Here is an 18,647-nt window from a genome sequence, read left to right on the forward strand (position 1 = left end):
AAGAAAATAAGAACAACCCCAGGTTTCTCTTCAGCACTGTAGCCAGGCTGACAAAAAGTCAGAGCTCTACTGAGCCAACAATCCCTTTAACGTTAACTAGTAATGACTTCATGAACTTCTTCACAAATAAAATTTTTATCATTAGAGAAAAAATGACCAATAATCATCCCACAGATGTAATATTATCTACAGCTACTTTTAATACCATCGATGTTAAGTTAGACTCTTTTTCTCCAATTGATCTTTCTGAGTTAACTTCAATAATTAATTCCTCCAAACCATCAACATGTCTTTTAGACCCCATTCCTACAAAACTGCTCAAAGAAGTCCTGCCATTAATTAATTCTTCGATCTTAAATATGATCAACCTATCTCTAATAATCGGCTATGTACCACAGGCCTTCAAGCTGGCTGCAGTTAAACCTTTACTCAAAAAGCATCTCTAGACCCAGCTGTCTTAGCTAATTACAGGCCAATCTCCAACCTTCCTTTTATATCAAAAATCCTTGAAAGAGTAGTTGTCAAACAGCTAACTGATCATCTGCAGAGGAATGGCTTATTTGAAGAGTTTCAGTCAGGTTTCAGAGCTCATCACAGCACAGAAACAGCTTTAGTGAAGGTTACAAATGATCTTCTTATGGCCTCTGACAGTGGACTCATCTCTGTGCTTGTCCTGCTAGACCTTAGTGCTACGTTTGATACTGTTGATCATAATATCCTATTAGAGCGATTAGAACATGCTGTAGGTATTACAGGTACTGCGCTGCAGTGGTTTGTATCATATCTATCTAATAGACTCCAATTTGTTCAAGTAAATGGAGAGTCCTCTTCACACACTAAGGTCAATTATGGTGTTCCACAGGGTTCAGTGCTAGGACCAATTCTATTTACATTATACATGCTTCCCCTAGGCAGCATCATTAGAAGACATAGCATAAATTTTCACTGCTATGCAGATGACACGCAGCTCTATCTATCCATGAAGCCAGGTAACACACACCAATTAGTTAAACTGCAGGAATGTCTTAAAGACATAAAGACCTGGATGGCCGCTAACTTTCTGCTTCTTAATTCAGATAAAACTGAGGTTATTGTACTCGGCCCTGAAAATCTTAGAAATATGGTATCTAACCAGATTCTTACTCTGGATGGCATTACCTTGGCCTCCAGTAACACTGTGAGGAACCTTGAGTCATTTTTGACCAGGACATGTCCTTCAATGCACATATTAAACAAATATGTAAGACTGCTTTCTTCCATTTGCGCAACATCTCTAAAATTAGAAATATCCTGTCTCAGAGTGATGCTGAAAAACTAGTTCATGCATTTATTACTTCCAGGCTGGACTACTGTAATTCATTATTATCAGGATGTCCTAAAACTCCCTGAAAAGTCTTCAGTTAATCCAAAGTGCTGCAGCAAGAGTACTGACAGGGACTAGGAAGAGAGAACATATTTCTCCTGTTTTGGCTTCCTTCATTGGCTTCCTGTTAAATCCAGAATTGAATTCAAAATCCTGCTCCTCACATACAAGGTCTTAAATAATCAGGCCCCATCTTATCTTAATGACCTTGTAGTACCATATCACCCTATTAGAGCACTTCGCCTCGCTCTGCAGGCCTACTTGTTGTTCCTAGAGTATTTAAAAGTAGAATGGGAGGAGAGCCTTCAGTTTTCAGGCCCCTCTTCTGTGGAACCAGCTTCCAGTTTGGATTCAGGAGACAGACATTATCTCTACTTTCAAGATTAGGCTTAAAACTTTCCTTTTGCTAAAGCATATAGTTAGGCTGGACCAGGTGACCCTGAATCCTCCCTTAGTTATGCTGCAATAGACGTAGGCTGCCGGGATTCCCATGATGCATTGAGTTTTTCCTTTCCAGCCACTCACTATGTGTTAATAGACCTCTCTGCATCGAATCATATCTGTTATTAATTTCTGTCTCTCTTCCACAGCATGTCTTTCATCCTGTTTTCCTTCTTCACCCCAACCGGTCGCAGCAGATGGCCGCCCCTCCCTGAGCCTGGTTCTGCCGGAGGTTTCTTCCTGTTAAAAGGGAGTTTTTCCTTCCCACTGTCGCCAAAGTGCTTGCTCATAGGGGGTCATATGATATGATTGTTGGGGTTTTCTCTGTATTTATTATTGTGCGATCTATTGTACAATATAAAGCTCCTTGAGGCGACTTTTGTTGTGATTTGGCGCTATATAAATAAAATTGAATTGAATTGAATTGAATCTTATTGGGACTTTTTGAAAGGTAGAAATGTACCACTGGATAACGGGAATTGCAGGTTGAAGGTTCTGTTTGTGGGACAACACTGAAGATATGACACTTTGATACAATGTAAGGTAGTCAGTGTACAGCTTGTATAAAAGTGTAAATTTTCTGTCACCTAAAAATAACCCAACATAGACAGCCATTAATGTCTAAATTGCTGGCAACAAAAGTGAGTACACCCTTGAGTAAAAATGTCCAAATTGTACCCAAAGTGTCAATATTTTGTGTGGCCACCATTATTTTCCAACACTGCCTAAACTCTGTTGGGTATGGAGTTCACTAGTGCTTCACAGGGTGCCACTGGAATCCTCTTCCACTCCTCCATGATGACATCATGGAGCTGGTGTATGTTAGAGACCTTGGGCTCCTCCACCTTCATTTTGAGGATCCCCCACAGCTGCTCAATAGGGTTTAAGTCGGGAGACATGCTTGACCAGTCAAATACCTTTATCCTCAGTATATTTAGCAAGGCATTGGTCTTTTTGGAGGTGTGTTTGGGGTTGTTATCATGTCTGAGCGCTGACAGGCTGACCCTACACGCCTTCAACCTCTGCAGCAATGCTGGCAGGACTCATACATCTCCCACATAGCAAAATTGGTATGGTCCTGATCTGGCCCACACAATGTGCTTACATATGGCTCACATACCGCAAAGAATGACGGCCCTTTGGTGGCCCAGATCTGGTTTGCCAATGGTGGCCCACACATGGGCCAGCACAAGGCCAGTTACAGACACACTGGTGGTCCTGTGCTGGCCCATGTGTGGAATACCTCTGGCAAACCTGGTCTGGGCCACCAAAGGTGTCAGGGTTCCTGGGTCGGTGACCCAGTGTTTTCAGTTTTGTCACGTTTTGTTTCTGTTGCCATATCAATGTTTTCACTTCCTGCTTTTCCTATGTCAGCTCACCCCGTGTCAGTAGCCAGATTATGTTCAGCTGTGTACTCACCGGTCTCTCATTATCATCCTCATCAGTCTGTGTATTTAAGTCCTCAGTTTCCTCCAGTTCTTTGTCATGTCATTGATGTTCTTGTGATGTTAATGTCATCTCTCCGCATGTATGTTCAGATCAGTCGGCCAGCCATTCAGTTCTTCAGTCAGTCAGTCGTCCAGCCAGCCAGCCCTATCCTACTTCTGTTCTGTTTGTTCACTCCACTGACAATAAACACCAACCTTCACCTACCTACCAGTGAGTCCAGCGTTTGGATCCGCCTTCTCTCATCCACGACATCATCCTGACAGAATGACACAACCCCGCGTTGTGGACCCAGTGGACTCGGAACCTTTTGAGCGGCAGGAGACAGCGCTCCTTCGCTGGACGGAGGAGCTCAGGGGGAAACAGCGGCTCTTCGCTGAGAGAGAGCACGTCTTTGAGGGGACTCATCTGGCTCTGGGCGGGCCTCGGAGACGCCGCGGTTCTCCACCTGCTGCCTCACCTGCATTGATGCCTTCGCCGCGGAGAGTGGGCGTCACAGGCCAAGCTTCGGCTGCTCGCTCTCCCGCCACTCCGCTCCTTGCTCGCCCGCCAGTCGTCTCACTCACCGGCTCTTCCACTGCGCCACGGCACAGCGGCTATGCCTCCCACCTCGGCTCAATGGAGGCTCCCGCGCCAGAGGCTCAGCTGTTCACCCCACCCGCTTCCTCTTCCCGGAGAAAGCGGCGCACACGCCATCATAAATTGGACTATTCTCAGCAACTCCCGGTGGTGAGTTCCAGTGACTGTTTTCCACACCCTTCATCCAATTGTCCACTCAAAACGCATAAAGGACTCATTTCTGATTCATGGGGAACTTCCCTCCTAGAGGATGAAGTGGACTGGGAGGATTTTTTCTGCTCTGCTCCCCCAAGACTGTAAATAGTGATTGCAGGAAGACCAGAACAATCCCTGATACACCTGCCAGTATCACACACCCAGTCACTATTTCCACACCCATCACTCAGCCATTTCCTACCAGCACGGTGACCCAGATTCAGCCTTCCTCTTCAGCCGTTTCACCTCCTCAGATGACTAGGGCCCAGCCTACAAAGGTTGCCAGCTCCCAGGAGGAGGGCAGCTGCGACCCAGTTTACCTCCACACCTGCTCCTGTCTCTCGGGTGGGGGTGACTGGTGTCCAGCCACCTCCCGTGCCTGTCCCAGTGCCCAGGCTGAGGGCAACCAGAACCCCGCCTGACCTCCCTAGAAGCGCGAAAGAGCTAGCTTCTCCACCTGTCAGTTCACCACTTCATCCACCGCCTGATCCAGCTTTTCACGCCCTCGCACTGTCCCTGGTTAGGCTAGCTGAGGTGTCCCCTGCTCAGGCACCTGCTTTACTAGCCCAGGCCGCAGTTTTATCACCTTCAGTAATTCAGTCTTTAGCTCAGCCATTAGCCACACCAACCCCAGCTCAGCCCTTAGCCTCACCCACCTCTGTTCATCCCTTAGCATCCCCACTCCAGTCAGTTCACACGCCTGCTGTTCAGCCTCCAGCCCAGTCGGTTTCCTCACCTGCTGTTCAGCTCCCAGTCCAGCCAGTTCACTCACCTGCTCCTGGAGCCCAGTCACCTGTAGCTCAGGCTGCTCCTGGAGCCCAGTCACCTGTAGCTCAGGCTGCTCCTGGAGCCCAGTCACCTGAAGCTCAGGCTGCTCCTGGAGCCCAGTCACCTGAAGCTCAGGCTGCTCCTGGAGCCCAGTCACCTGAAGCTCAGGCTGCTCCTGGAGCCCAGTCACCTGAAGCTCAGGCTGCTCCTGGAGCCCAGTCACCTGAAGCTCAGGCTGCTCCTGGAGCCCAGTCACCTGAAGCTCAGGCTGCTCCAGTCCAGTCGGTAGTCCAGTCTGCTCCTGTCGTCCAGTCGGTAGTCCAGCCTGCTCCTGTCGTCCAGTCGATAGTCCAGCCTGCTCCTGTCCTGCAGTCCCCTGTAGTCCAGCTTCCTCCTGTCCTGCAGTCCCCTGTAGTCCAGCTTCCTCCTGTCCTCCAGTCCCCTGTAGTCCAGCCTCCTCCTGTCCTCCAGTCCCCTGTAGTTCAGTCTCCTCCTGTCCTCCAGTCCCCTGTAGTTCAGTCTCCTGTCCTCCAGTCTCATCCTCTCCGGTTTTTTCCTGTTCCCCAGTCGCCCGTCCTCCAGCCTGTTCAGTCTGTCGCCCAGCCTTCTGTCGCCCAGCCTTCTGTCGCCCAGCCACTCATCCACCATCCTGTTCAGTCCCCGGACCTGCAGCCACAGCATTCAGAGCCAGCTGTGAGTTCTCCTGCTCCTGGGGTTTCCGCACCCGCTGGCCCGGCCTGTCTCCAGCCAGGGGTTTCCGCACCCGCTGGCCCGGCCTGTCTCCAGCCAGGGGTTTCCGCACCCGCTGGCCCGGCCTGTCTCCAGCCAGGGGCTTCCGCGCCTGCTGACTCTGCAGATGTTGCTCCGTCACCGCCGGCCCCCATGCCGTCGCCTGGCCCAGCCTCGGCTTCAGCTTCTGCTTCGCCTGGTCCAGCCTCGGCTTCAGCTTCTGCTTTGCCGGCTTCAGCTTCTGCTTCACCGGCTTCAGCCTCTGCTTCGCCTGGTCCAGCCTCTGCCTCGCCTTCTGCTTCGCCTAGTCCAGCTTCTGCCTCGCCTTCTGCTTCGCCTGGTCCTGCGGCTGCCACGCCGTCGCCCGAGCCACGTTCTGGACGTCAACGCCGGCGCGGTCCACCACCGGACCTGCTCAGCGGCCGTCGCCGTCTTCCTCGCGGCCGCCCACCGGACCTGCTCAGCGGGCGCCGCCGTCTTCCTCGCGGCCGCCCACCTGAACTGTCTCATCTCGGCCACTGGCCACGTGACCGCCCACCTGAACTGTCTGGGCTCGGCCACTGGCCGCGTGGCCGCCCACCTGAACTGTCTCTGTTTGGACTCCGCCCTGTGCTGGCCCAGAACCGTTTCAGCTCTGGCCCCAGATGTCAGCCAAATGTGTACCTTAATTAAGCCATGTAATAACAACATGTGTATAATAGTGCAAAAGTAACATGACAAAACTCTGGACAGTGAAAGGACATATTCTTATATAGCATTTTTTAACTCTCCCAGATTACTTAAAGTGCTCTATGCAACATGCCACATTCACCCAACCACACACTTTCTCTTAACTGAATGCTTCCTAACTACGTTCGTACACATTCACAATCACCACATGCAGACTGGAGAAGCCAGGGATCAAACCACTAACCTTCTGATCATTAGGTGACCTGCTCTACTGCCTGAGCGACAGCCACCCACTGGCAAAGATGAGTAAACCCTCACTAGGTTTTGGATAAAGTGAACACTCACAAACCTGTCAAACTTGCATTTGAAACGTTGGCTACCATAGCAGTATAGTATTGCAACATGGCATTTGGGTCTTCTAACTAAAATAGGAAAATAGGAACATAAATAGTGCCATCATTGCCAGACCTGACAATGATGGCAGACCTGAAAACACAGACCTGAAAACAGTCCCGGACGGATCCTGACGGGACTGTTTTCAGGTCTGTGTTTTCTGTTTTCTATTGGCCTGGGCCACATAAACCAAACCGTAATCGGGCCAAATATGGCATGCCATCGCATAAACAGTGGTGTCATTACCAGACCTGGGGCACATCTGCTTGACATACACTCTGCCATGACACCAGTGAGTCAGAAGTGCCAGCTTGATGCCAGATCCGGGCCAGGCCTGTTTTCTATGAGCCTGGCCCACATGTACCAAACCACAATTGAGCCAGATGTGGCATGCCATCACAAGACAGTGCCATCCATGCCAGGCGTGGCCCATATCTGGATGACATACGTCTTATCATGCCAGAAGTCAGCCAGCAGTGCAGGCGTGACACCAGATCCGGGGCAGACCTGCTTGCTAAGTGGGAATATTCTTATAGCCTAGGCCATCTTTATGTAGGGTTCATTTTTTCAGATCCTCAGAAAATTCTTTGCCAGGATGTGCCATGTTAAACTTCCAGTGACCAGTATCAGAGAGTGTGACAGCAATAACACCAAATTCAACACACCTGTTCCCCCTTTGCACCTGAGACTTTGTAACACTAATGAGTCAATCAATCAATCAATCAATCAATCTTTATTTATAAAGCACTTTTCATACAGAAATGTAGCACAAAGTGTTTTACATGGTTAAAAGCAGCCCACCCCACCCCGCCCTGCAACTCACTCCCCACACTCTCATTAACATAAACGATCATGGATACATGCATGCATCAACATCTCTGTGTTGGCCCGAGAGAGAATTGGGCGGACCCTGGCTATATTTTTTAGATGATAAAATCCAATTTTGGTTACTTGTTTAATGTGTGGGATAAAACCAAGCTCAGAGTCAAAAATAACACCCAGGTTTTTCACTTGTAGCGAAGGACATAGCGAAAATGCCTGTAATTTAGACAAGAGTTTCTCTCTCTGAGCCTCAGGACCGATGATTAAAACTTCAGTTTTGTCCTGGTTAAGCTGTAAAAAGTTTTCTGCCATCCAAGATCTTATATCTAAAATACAGTTAAAAAGGGCATCCATTGGTCTGGTGTTATCAGGAGACACAGAGATGTACAGCTGAGTGTCATCAGCGTAACTGTGGAAGTTCACTCCATGCCTCCTGATGACACCGCCAAGAGGGAGCATATACAAATTAAAAAGTACAGGGCCTAAAAGTGACCCTTGAGGCACACCACATGTCATTTTATGGATCTTAGAGGAGCATGTATCCATACTCACCATAAAAGTTCTGTCTGAGAGATAGGAAGTGAACGAGTTGTGTACAGCACCAAAGAGGCCCACCATGTGTTTCAGTCTGTTTAAAAGAATAGCGTGGTCTACTGTATCAAAGGCTGCGCTTAGATACAGTAGCACCAGGACTGAGAGCTTTTGGGAGTCCCAGTTACATCTAAGATAATTTAAAACCTTTAGGAAAGCAGTCTCTGTGCTGTGGTTCACCCTAAATCCAGACTGAAATATCTCCAGGATCTGTCTATTCAATTCAATTCAATTTTATTTATATAGCGCCAAATCACAACAAAAGTCGCCTCAAGGCGCTTTATATTGTACAGTAGATAGCACAATAATAAATACAGAGAAAAACCCAACAATCAAATGACCCCCTATGAGCAAGCACTTTGGCGACAGTGTGAAGGAAAAACTCCTTTAACAGGAAGAAACCTCCGGCAGAACCAGGCTCAGGGAGGCGGCCATCTGCTGCGAACCGGTTGGGGTGAGAGAAGGAAAACAGGATGAAAGACATGCTGTGGAAGAGAGACAGAGATTAATAACAGATATGATTCGATGCAGAGAGGTCTATTAACACATAGTGAGTGAGAAAGATGACTGGAAAGGAAAAACTCAATGCATCATGGGAATCCCCAGCAGCCTACACCTATTGCAGCATAACTAAGGGAGGATTCAGGGTCACCTGGTCCAGCCCTAACTATATACTTTAGCAAAAAGGAAAGTTTTATGCCTAATCTTGAAAGTAGAGATAGTGTAGAGATAAAGTAGAGATCTCCTTTCTCGGCGAGAATCATGTCCAACGCTACCCTGTGTTGCATTACTGCAATGCGCAGAGCGTCAATTTCCTGATCCTGTTCGTCGTCGATTTTACATGACGCATTCAGAACCTTTTGTCTTTCAGTCCAAAGTTTAAATTCCTCTGGGACATCGGAACCCCATATGGAATCATGCTACTTGAGGTCTGGGGTGCTTCGTCTTTTCCTTGTTGTTGACGTGGCGTCCATGGTTATCTTGAAAGTGTGGTCAGATATGAAAATGGGAGCGCACTGACCTGTCCAATTCCCAGGAAGGATATCCCAGGCCATCCCTTGCACCCAGAAGGTGCCATTTGAGATGTTGCTGCTCTTCACGGGCCCTCCAGGAGCGTGTGTCTGTACTGCTTTGCAGTTGGTGGTGGTGTTTCCCATTGGCGTGGATCCGTTCTCTTGGCGGTAGCATAGGCTGTGGCTCAAGTTCCCATTGTTTTCAAGAAAGACTGGGAATGATTTAGCCTTACTTCTGTGCTTCACTTTCAGGTCAACCCAGAACCATTCGTCACATGTGCCATTTCGTAGTCCTATCTGGAGAGGTTCCTCATGGTTGACCACGATTCCCTGGAATTGATGCCCAATTGATACCCAAGGCTGGCGTAGCTTGTGGCACACTTTGCTTGAATTATGTCCATTCCCTTCGCATACAAGGTGGCGTACTGTGTCGTTGGGGGCATATAGGAGCAAACACAGCAGTCTTTTCTGGGTGTGCTATCATGTATATATCGATACCATGCGTTGTTCATCCATGGATGAATGTGGTCTTGTGTCATGTCACGAAGATGTGAGTTGTCATGTGACCATCTTGTCTGCAGGTGGTGTTGTTCATCTTTTTTTTCTTTCGGGTGAGTGTTAATAAATTCACCAGGAGTGCAACATTAGCCACTAGGAGGACGAGTGTCTTCATGATGACCAGACACACCTGTGACCTCTGATGAGTAGACTACCAGCAAGAAGAAGAAGAAGGCGGGGTATACCCGATCAGCCCTCCCTCCACCAATAGATCACCATACAGGAGTTAGGGGTGTCGGCGTCTAAACGTTTAGGTTGTCACTCACTTTTTTGCAGTGGCTTTGATGGATCCCGGGCGGTCTTTCTGCTATTTTGCAGGCAGTAGGTGTGGTGAGTAGCACTTGATAAGGACCTTCCCACCTTGGTGAACTCCAGTTTTTCCTTTGGAGTACTTTGATCAGGATCCAATCACCTGGTTTCAACCTGCAAGATACTGGAGAGTTGTTTAGAACAATCTCTTTATTTTCAAGTAATTTAGTCATCCATTCGGCTAGTGTAGTTTCTCTTATTGACTTATCTATAGGCTCACTTGTAATTGGTAGTGGAAATGGTCTACCGTGAATGATTTCAAAAGGTGTGAGTTTCTGAGAACTTTGTGTCAGTCTCATCCACATTTTTACTAGGCCTATACACTCAGGCCATGGTCTCCCTGTTTCTTCCATGCATTTTCTCAGTCTCTGTTTTATTGCCGTTAGTTCTTTCCACCAGTCCGGCACTTTGTGGTCCACAGGTGTTTGATGCTAAATCCTAGTGCTTCAGAGACCTTACTGATTACTTATCACGTCTATGATCACTAGAGCGTATTCTGAGCCTTGGCATTCATTTAGCTCAATAAAACCCATGTCGATCGTATGAAAAGGATGAGGTGGTGTGCATTATGCGCATTATGTGCATTATGTTTATGGCAACTCATGCATGTTCCGACAAATTTCTGAAATCTTATCTACCACTCCTACCCCCCCTCCTGTTGACAATAATGCTGCTGATTTGTGTAGGGATTTTGGTAGTATTGGTTTGCCATTACAAGTCATCAAACCACTTTCTAGCTGTGCTCCACAGTTTAACCATTTCCTTTGTTCTGTAGTTGGTGCGGCTTTTCGTTCATTCATAAGCACATCAAGTGTTATTGGCATTGAGGAGTCAGACATTAATATGTCTATAGTTTGTTGTGCTGCTGCTTTTGCTGCTTGATCTGCAAAGTTATTGCCTTTAGTGATCTCTGAGTAGCCTTTCTGGTGTGCAGCACATTTACCTAATGCTAACTGTTGTGGCAATATCAACACTTCCAACAGTGCCTTCAGAAGATTTCCATGTTGCACTGGGTGGCCAGTAGAGGTAACCATCCCCCTATTCTGCCAGATTTTTGCAAAATGATGCACAGCAGCATACTGGCTGTCAGTGTATATGTTTATGTCTCGGTCTTCATGCAGTTGACAGGCACGTAAGCTGCTTTCTTCATTGCAAGTGTTTATTGCAATAAGGTTTAATTCATGCATCATATCACTGAGTTCTAAATTCAAACTATCTCCTCTGACCCTTTCCAAAAATAATTTCACATATAACAATTTGAGTATGTGTTGTCTATTCATTAATATAGTTGTCAATTATTTCTGTCATTATTTTGCCTTCTTTTGTTTATGACATGGCGGACATCTCTAAACAATCATGAGTTCAGGCTTCAGTTTCAACCCAATTATACCCTGTATTCTCGCACTCGCACTTCCCTAATTAATCTATGCTTTTGACGCTGTACTCAAGGTTCCAGGTTGAGAGAAATCCACCTGTATTGACACACTAAAGCATACAATTAATATCCTTTTCACTTCCTCTTTTTTTTCTCTCTCTGTGTTCTTTCTTTACACACAAACATTCTACTAAAAACAATCTAAATCTCTTGATCTAAAAACGATACACCTTTATTTCACACACACTTTTAAATTGAGCTCTTTCAGACATCGGGAATCATCACACACACTGCCTTTTCTCTCAAACTTCTACTCGTTCACTCACTCCACTATGAACCTTTGTGGTGTTATTATTACTTTTTTTTTTATTATTTTTGTACAAATCACACCCAATCACTCAAAACCTACCACTCACAGCATTTACACAGTTAGAATCACTCAAAATATGCTTTCATATTGTAATGAATTCAAACTCTATTTATACGATTGTAGTGAGCAAGACCAGCATCTCCATGCGCGTCACCGCTCCTCATTAGCTTGGTAGTGTCCACATATTTAATTCAGCTTCTCATTAGTTGTTAGTACAGGTTTGCTCTTCATCCTAACAAAGTCTCATCTAAGATGACAGGTTTACAAGCAGGTCAAGTGTCTCTATGCGCCTGATTAGTGTAGTTCATTGTACTGAGTTTGAGCAAACCTTAAGCTTGAATCAGACTACTTTCAACAATCTTCCACCTCACATCATAACTGGCTGAGGTGCCTCTTCTTCTTAATAGTATATCATTATTAATGTTATCATTGTATTGTTTTTCCTTTTTTATAACAGCAAGAGTATATTACAATACACTACTTCACTACTTTACTACTAATATACAATAGTATATTAGTTTATATTTTATTATGTATCCATCACAGGTCTGTGTGAATCTGCAGCTTCACACCTTCCCAAGCTGGAGACATTTTCCTTTCCTTGGCTGAACAATGACACAGCCTTAATATACCTTATGCATCTCTCTTTTTTATTTGATATATTTTGTGTGAATTATCTGGTTTCATGCATCCCAATTTTGTTTCATTTGCACCAATTAACGTAATTTAAGTTAACCTTAGTTTAACCTTTAACCTTTTGTTTATTCCACTTCATTCCTCGTTCCATCCTTTAAAATATTACAACTCTTGTGTACTCTTTGTTTTCTTTTTAGCTTCCTTTTCAGTATTTATTTCTGCTTGGAGGGTTTCTTATAATTTAGTCAATGCATTTTCCCTCCCACGTGGGACCCATTTTAATCCTCTTAATTTTAACACTTTACAACTACGGCACCTTCTCTGGCACGAGAATCGAGAGAGGTAGTTGACACGGCCTTCTACTTTCAAGCTATTCTTGAAAGCGGTGTCACCTTTACGTGATGAAACACGACCTGTTTCTCTCTTTTCACCAGTACTTGGGTGGCCAACAGCAAACAAAATAGTGGAATAGTTCAGCCTCCTTATTGTGCTGTAAAACCAACTTATTCCACCAACAAAAATAAAACAACAACAATACCTTTTCAACGCGTACTGTGTCTTACGGACCAGGTTTATCTAAAATAGCTTCCAGCACCTTCCAGGCGAGCGTTTATTTCTAGAAACCCTTCTAAAATAGCTTCCAGCCCCTTTTTCAGGCGAGCGTTTACTTTTAGGGATGCTACCAGCCCCTCTGGGCGAGCCGAGCCTAGACGTTTTACGCCAGGTGTCTGAGTGTTAATATTCACCTGGTTGCTGATTCACTGCCGGTCTCTCAGGTTTACCTCATCGACCCCCACCGCCGTGGACCACTTATAAGAACACCGGCCAGAACCCGAATTCACGTCTCTGGACTTTATCCTGTACCTGGACAGGAGCTGTCGACAGACTTCAGCGTGGGCTTCTCACGACGGCAGGACTCGATGAGGCTTTCCTGTGGGGTCACACAAAAGTGCTGTGTCCCATCCGGCTCGAAGGACCAAGAAATGTCAGGAGTTTTCCTGTATTGCAACTCAGGTCAGAATAAAAACGCTCAGACAGGTTTAACGTGTACACGGGTGAGACTCAGGGAGAATCGCACCCTGCAGTAAAAAAAACAGTCTTTATTCACAGAGCACATACAGGAAGAGCTACAGGAAGAGATAAAATAGACCCGTGCTGCATGCAGGCTTCCTGTGGAGTACAGAGTGTATGTAACTTCCCCATTTAGGAGTCTGCACAAAATGTGACTTACCTATTTAAGCTTAATACTGAAAGAGCAAACATATTTAGATAAAGAAACGTACTATTAAGCACAACATAATAAAAATCCCAAAATCCTAAAAAATCTCTTAACAGCCTGTCTCCCGAATCCAAACTGGAAGCTGGTTCCACAGAAGAGGGGCCTGAAAATTGAAGGCTCTCCCTCCCATTCTACTTTTAAATACTCTAGGGACAGCAAGTAGGCCTGCAGAGCGAGAGCGAAGTGCTCTAATAGGGTGATATGGCACTACAAGGTCATTAAGATAAGATGGGGCCTGATTATTTAAGACCTTGTATGTGAGGAGCAGGATTTTGAATTCAATTCTGGATTTAACAGGAAGCCAGTGAAGGGAAGCCAATACAGGAGAAATATGCTCTCTCTTTCTAGTCCCTGTCAGTGCCCTTGCTGCAACATTTTGGATCAGCTGAAGGCTTTTCAGCAAGTTTTTAGGACATCCTGATAATAAAGAATTACAGTAGTCCAGCCTGGAAGTAATGAATGCATGAACTAGTTTTTCAGCGTCACTCTGAGACAGGATATTTCTAATTTTAGAGATGTTGCGCAAATGGAAGAAAGCAGTCTTACATATTTGTTTAATATGTGCATTGAAGGACATGTCCTGGTCAAAAATGACTCCAAGGTTCCTCACAGCATTACTGGAGGCCAAGGTAATGCCATCCAGAGTAAGAATCTGGTTAGATACCATATTTCTAAGATTTTCAGGGCCGAGTACAATAACCTCAGTTTTATCTGAATTAAGAAGCAGAAAGTTAGCGGCCATCCAGGTCTTTATGTCTTTAAGACATTCCTGCAGTTTAACTAATTGGTGTGTGTTACCTGGCTTCATGGATAGATAGAGCTGCGTGTCATCTGCATAGCAGTGAAAATTTATGCTATGTCTTCTAATGATGCTGCCTAGGGGAAGCATGTATAATGTAAATAGAATTGGTCCTAGCACTGAACCCTGTGGAACACCATAATTGACCTTAGTGTGTGAAGAGGACTCTCCATTTACTTGAACAAATTGGAGTCTATTAGATATGATACAAACCACTGCAGCACAGTACCTGTAATACCTACAGCATGTTCTAATCGCTCTAATAGGATATTATGATCAACAGTATCAAACGCAGCACTGAGGTCTAGCAGGACAAGCACAGAGATGAGTCCACTGTCAGAGGCCATAAGAAGATCATTTGTAACCTTCACTAAAGCTGTTTCTGTGCTGTGATGAGCTCTGAAACCTGACTGAAACTCTTCAAATAAGCCATTCCTCTGCAGATGATCTCTTAGCTGTGTGACAACTACTCTTTCAAGGATTTTTGATATGAAAGGAAGGTTGGAGATTGGCCTATAATTAGCTAAGACAGCTGGGTCTAGAGATGGCTTTTTGAGTAAAGGTTTAAATACAGCCACCTTGAAGGCCTGTGGTACATAGCCGATTATTAGAGATAGGTTGATCATATTTAAGATAGAAGCATTAATTAATGGCAGGACTTCTTTGAGCAGTTTTGTAGGAATGGGGTCTAAAAGACATGTTGATGGTTTGGAGGAATTAATTATTGAAGTTAACTCAGAAAGATCAATTGGAGAAAAAGAGTCTAACTTAACATTGATGGTACTAAAAGTAGCTGTAGATAATGTTACATCTGTGGGATGATTATTGGTAATTTTTTCTCTAATGATAAAAATTTTATTTGTGAAGAAGTTCATGAAGTCATTACTAGTTAACGTTAAAGGGATTGTTGGCTCAGTAGAGCTCTGACTTTTTGTCAGCCTGGCTACAGTGCTGAAGAGAAACCTGGGGTTGTTCTTATTTTCTTCAATCAGTGACGAATAGTAAGATGTTCTGGCTTTGCGGAGGGCTTTCTTATAAAGCAGCAAACTATTTCTCCAGGCTAAATGTGTTAGGTGTAGGCTGTGTGCAGACAGGAAAAGGACCCAAAGTGCAGACTACGGAGACAGACGTGAACTCAAAACAGCTTTAATGCTGAACTCAAAAGTGTAACAAAACTAAGAATACAAAATACACTTACGTAGACAGATCACACAGCAAGATAAGGGTAGATCGCAACAATGACAAAACTGAAACACAGGGCTTAAATACATAGAGGGAGCAATCAGGAAATGGGCAACAGGAGGGAAACACAGCTGGGGCAAATCAGGCCTAACGAAACAAGGGAAGCAAAACCAGACACATTAACGTCAGACATGGACCTTCAAAATAAAACAGGAATCATAACACAGACTGAACTACAGACACAGACTGACTGGACACAGGGAGACAGCAACTAGAGAACACAGAGACATAAACCATAAGACATAACTCTAACAAAGAAACCAAAGACTAGAAATGATAAATAATATAATGAACTCAAAACCTCTGGGTCAACAACCCAGGCATCCCAACAAAATGATGATCTTCTAAATTTGTGACACGCCATATCCTCTCCAGCTTACGAGTTATCTGCTTTAGGCTACGTGTTTGAGAATTATACCACGGAGTCAGGTACTTCTGATTTGAGGCCTTAGTTTTCACAGGAGCTACAGTATCCAGAGTCATACGTAGTGAGGAGGTAAAGTTATTAACGAGATAATCGACCTCTGTTGGAGTAGTGTTCAGATAGCTGCTCTGCTCTATGTTGGTACAGGGCATTGAAGATGATAACAGTGGGTGGATTATATTCTTAAACTTAGTTACAGCACTTTCAGAAAGACATCTACTTTGATAAAGTCTACTCTCCACTGCTGTGTAATCAATTATTGTAAATGTGAATGTTATCAGGAAATGATCAGACAGCAGAGGGTTTTCAGGAAACACTGTTGAATGTCCAGTTTCTATGCCATATGTTAAAACAAGATCTAGAGTGTGATTAAAGTGGTGGGTGGGTTCTTTTACATTTTGAGAGAAGCCAATTGAGTCTAATAACAGATTAAATGCGATGTTGAGGCTGTCATTTTAGCATCTACATGGATGTTAAAATCACCCACAATAATTATTTTATCTGAGCTGAGCACTAAATCAGATAAAAAGTCTGAGAAATCAGACAGAAACTCTGTGTAAGGCCCAGGTGGACGATAGATAATAACAAGTAAGACTGGTTTCTGAGTTTTACAGCTGGGGTGGACAAGGCTAAGCATCAGGCTTTCAAATGAATTAAAAGTCTGTCTTGGTCTTTCGTTAATTAATAGACTGGTGTGGAAAATTGCTGCCACACCGCCCCCTCGGCCTGTGCTTCGAGATTTCTGGTAGTTAGAATGACTCGGGGGTGTTGATTCATTTAAACTAACATACTCATCCTGCTGCAACCAGGTTTCGCAATTTAAGGAGAACATGCGGCTAAACATGTCACTCCTGGTCTGATTGGGGAGGGGACCAGAGAAAACTACAGAGTCCGACATTGTTTTGGCAAAGTTACACACCGATTCAATATTGATTTTAGTGACCTCCGATTGGCGTAACTGGGTGTCATTACTGCCGACGTGAATTATGATCTTACTGTATTTACGTTTACCCTTAGCCAGCAGTTTTAAATTTCCTTCAATATCGCCTGCTCTGGCCCCTGGAAGACAATTGACTATGGTTGCCGGTGTCTCTAGCTTCACATGTCTGAGAACAGAATCACCAATTACCAGAGTTTGACCCCCGGCGGGTGTGTCGCCGAGTGGGGAAAAACTGTTAGACCAGGGGTCGGCAACCTGCGGCTCCGGAGCCGCATGCGGCTCTTTAGTCCTTAAAGTGCGGCTCCGCGTGGTTTGGGCAAATAAATTAGAAGTATTTAGCTGAAGTGTATTTTATTTATGTTAGTTCTTTTTAACTATGTTTTCATCACTCAAAATAAGAGTCACACTCGCGGAAGCCGGTGTACCCGCCGAAACGCTGTGCATTTATCGAGACTTTCAACCCCAGGTAGGCCAATTATGGATCTTCGGATCCACATTATGTCAGCAGCTGTTTTCCACCGTGAACTATGTTAAAGACAAACACCGTTCATGTCTGACAGATGACAGCTTACAGTCCTGCGTAAACTGACTTCGTATAGCCCCGATTTGCGGACTCTGTGCGCAGAGGTTCAGGAGCAGAAGTCCCATTGTAAACAAATCACGGCAGACCCGACGATGTTTCCATGAGCATGCTTTTGAGCATCTCTTTATTGAGCACATTTCACACACGGTTGCTGTACGCATACAGCCGGCTGTAGCTTTTCAGCTCACAGCCCGACATACACTACCAACAACACAACAGCACAGATAGCGCAGACGTAAAGGCAGCGAGGTGTGATTGCGGGTGTCACTCAGGTGCGTCCGCCTCCCCTGCAGCGGCGCTGCAAACCACGCCCCGCCGCCAAGACGCATTAACCAGGTAAAATGCATATTTAGGCAGAATTTTGCAAATATCTATTTGTCATTTTTCAGCAGCATAGTGCTTTTTCCCAATTATTTTTTAAGAGTCAGGTCAAGGCTCCAACAGCCCAAAGGCGATATAAAGGTGGCGGCTGACAACAGTTTTTGTTTGCTACATGGATCATTTTAGTTCAGGTTGGTGTCTTTCCTTTTGTTATATTTCTTTAAGAGTTCAAAATGTGTTGATTACATGAATATAATTTAATTTTCTCTGTAGCACTTCATGGATTTCATAAGCAGCACACCTTAGTTGTTCACACAAAGCATAAAGATAAAAAACAATATATACAGTGTTATCTTCATTTTAGATGTCAAAAAGTATTTGCGGCTCCCAGTGTTTTCTTTTGCGTGGAAACCGGGTCCAAATGGCTCTTTGGGTGTAAAAGGTTGCAGACCCCTGGGTTAGACACATGAACAGGTTGGTGGTGTACCTGGGGCTTCTGTTTAAGACTATGCTTCCTCCTCACCGTCACCCAGCCGCCTTCTTTCCCCAGCTGCTTGGGGTCTGCCGGGGAACAGCTAGCGGGGCCTGCGCTATCTTCGGCTGCACCAGCTACAGGGGCCTGGCTAGCTATGGGTGAATGAAGGGTGCAAAGCCGAGTCTCCAATTCAGTAGTCCTGGCCTCCAGAGCTGCAAATATGCTACATTTGTTACAGGTATCATTACTGCTAAAGGAGGCCGAGGAGTAACTAAACATCTGACACAATGAGCAGGAAAGTGCAGGAGGGACAGGTGAAGTAGCCAT

At 45.1% G+C, this 18,647-nt stretch overlaps 1 protein-coding gene across 1 annotated transcript; it reads right to left on the bottom strand.

The window, feature by feature from the left end:
• Nucleotides 1-16,827: 16,827 nt before the first annotated feature.
• On the bottom strand, nt 16,828-18,647 carry LOC120441432 (the record flags this gene model as incomplete). The annotated part of the gene is made up of 2 exons (XM_039616445.1): nt 18,318-18,647; nt 16,828-17,196 (listed from the first exon to the last, which is right to left on the bottom strand). Coding segments are annotated over exons 1-2 (699 nt in total), but the record flags the coding sequence as incomplete, so codon positions are not given.

The sequence above is a fragment of the Oreochromis aureus genome, linkage group 8 (genome assembly GCF_013358895.1).
Source record: "Oreochromis aureus strain Israel breed Guangdong linkage group 8, ZZ_aureus, whole genome shotgun sequence".
Taxonomy (NCBI): Eukaryota; Metazoa; Chordata; class Actinopteri; order Cichliformes; family Cichlidae; genus Oreochromis; species Oreochromis aureus.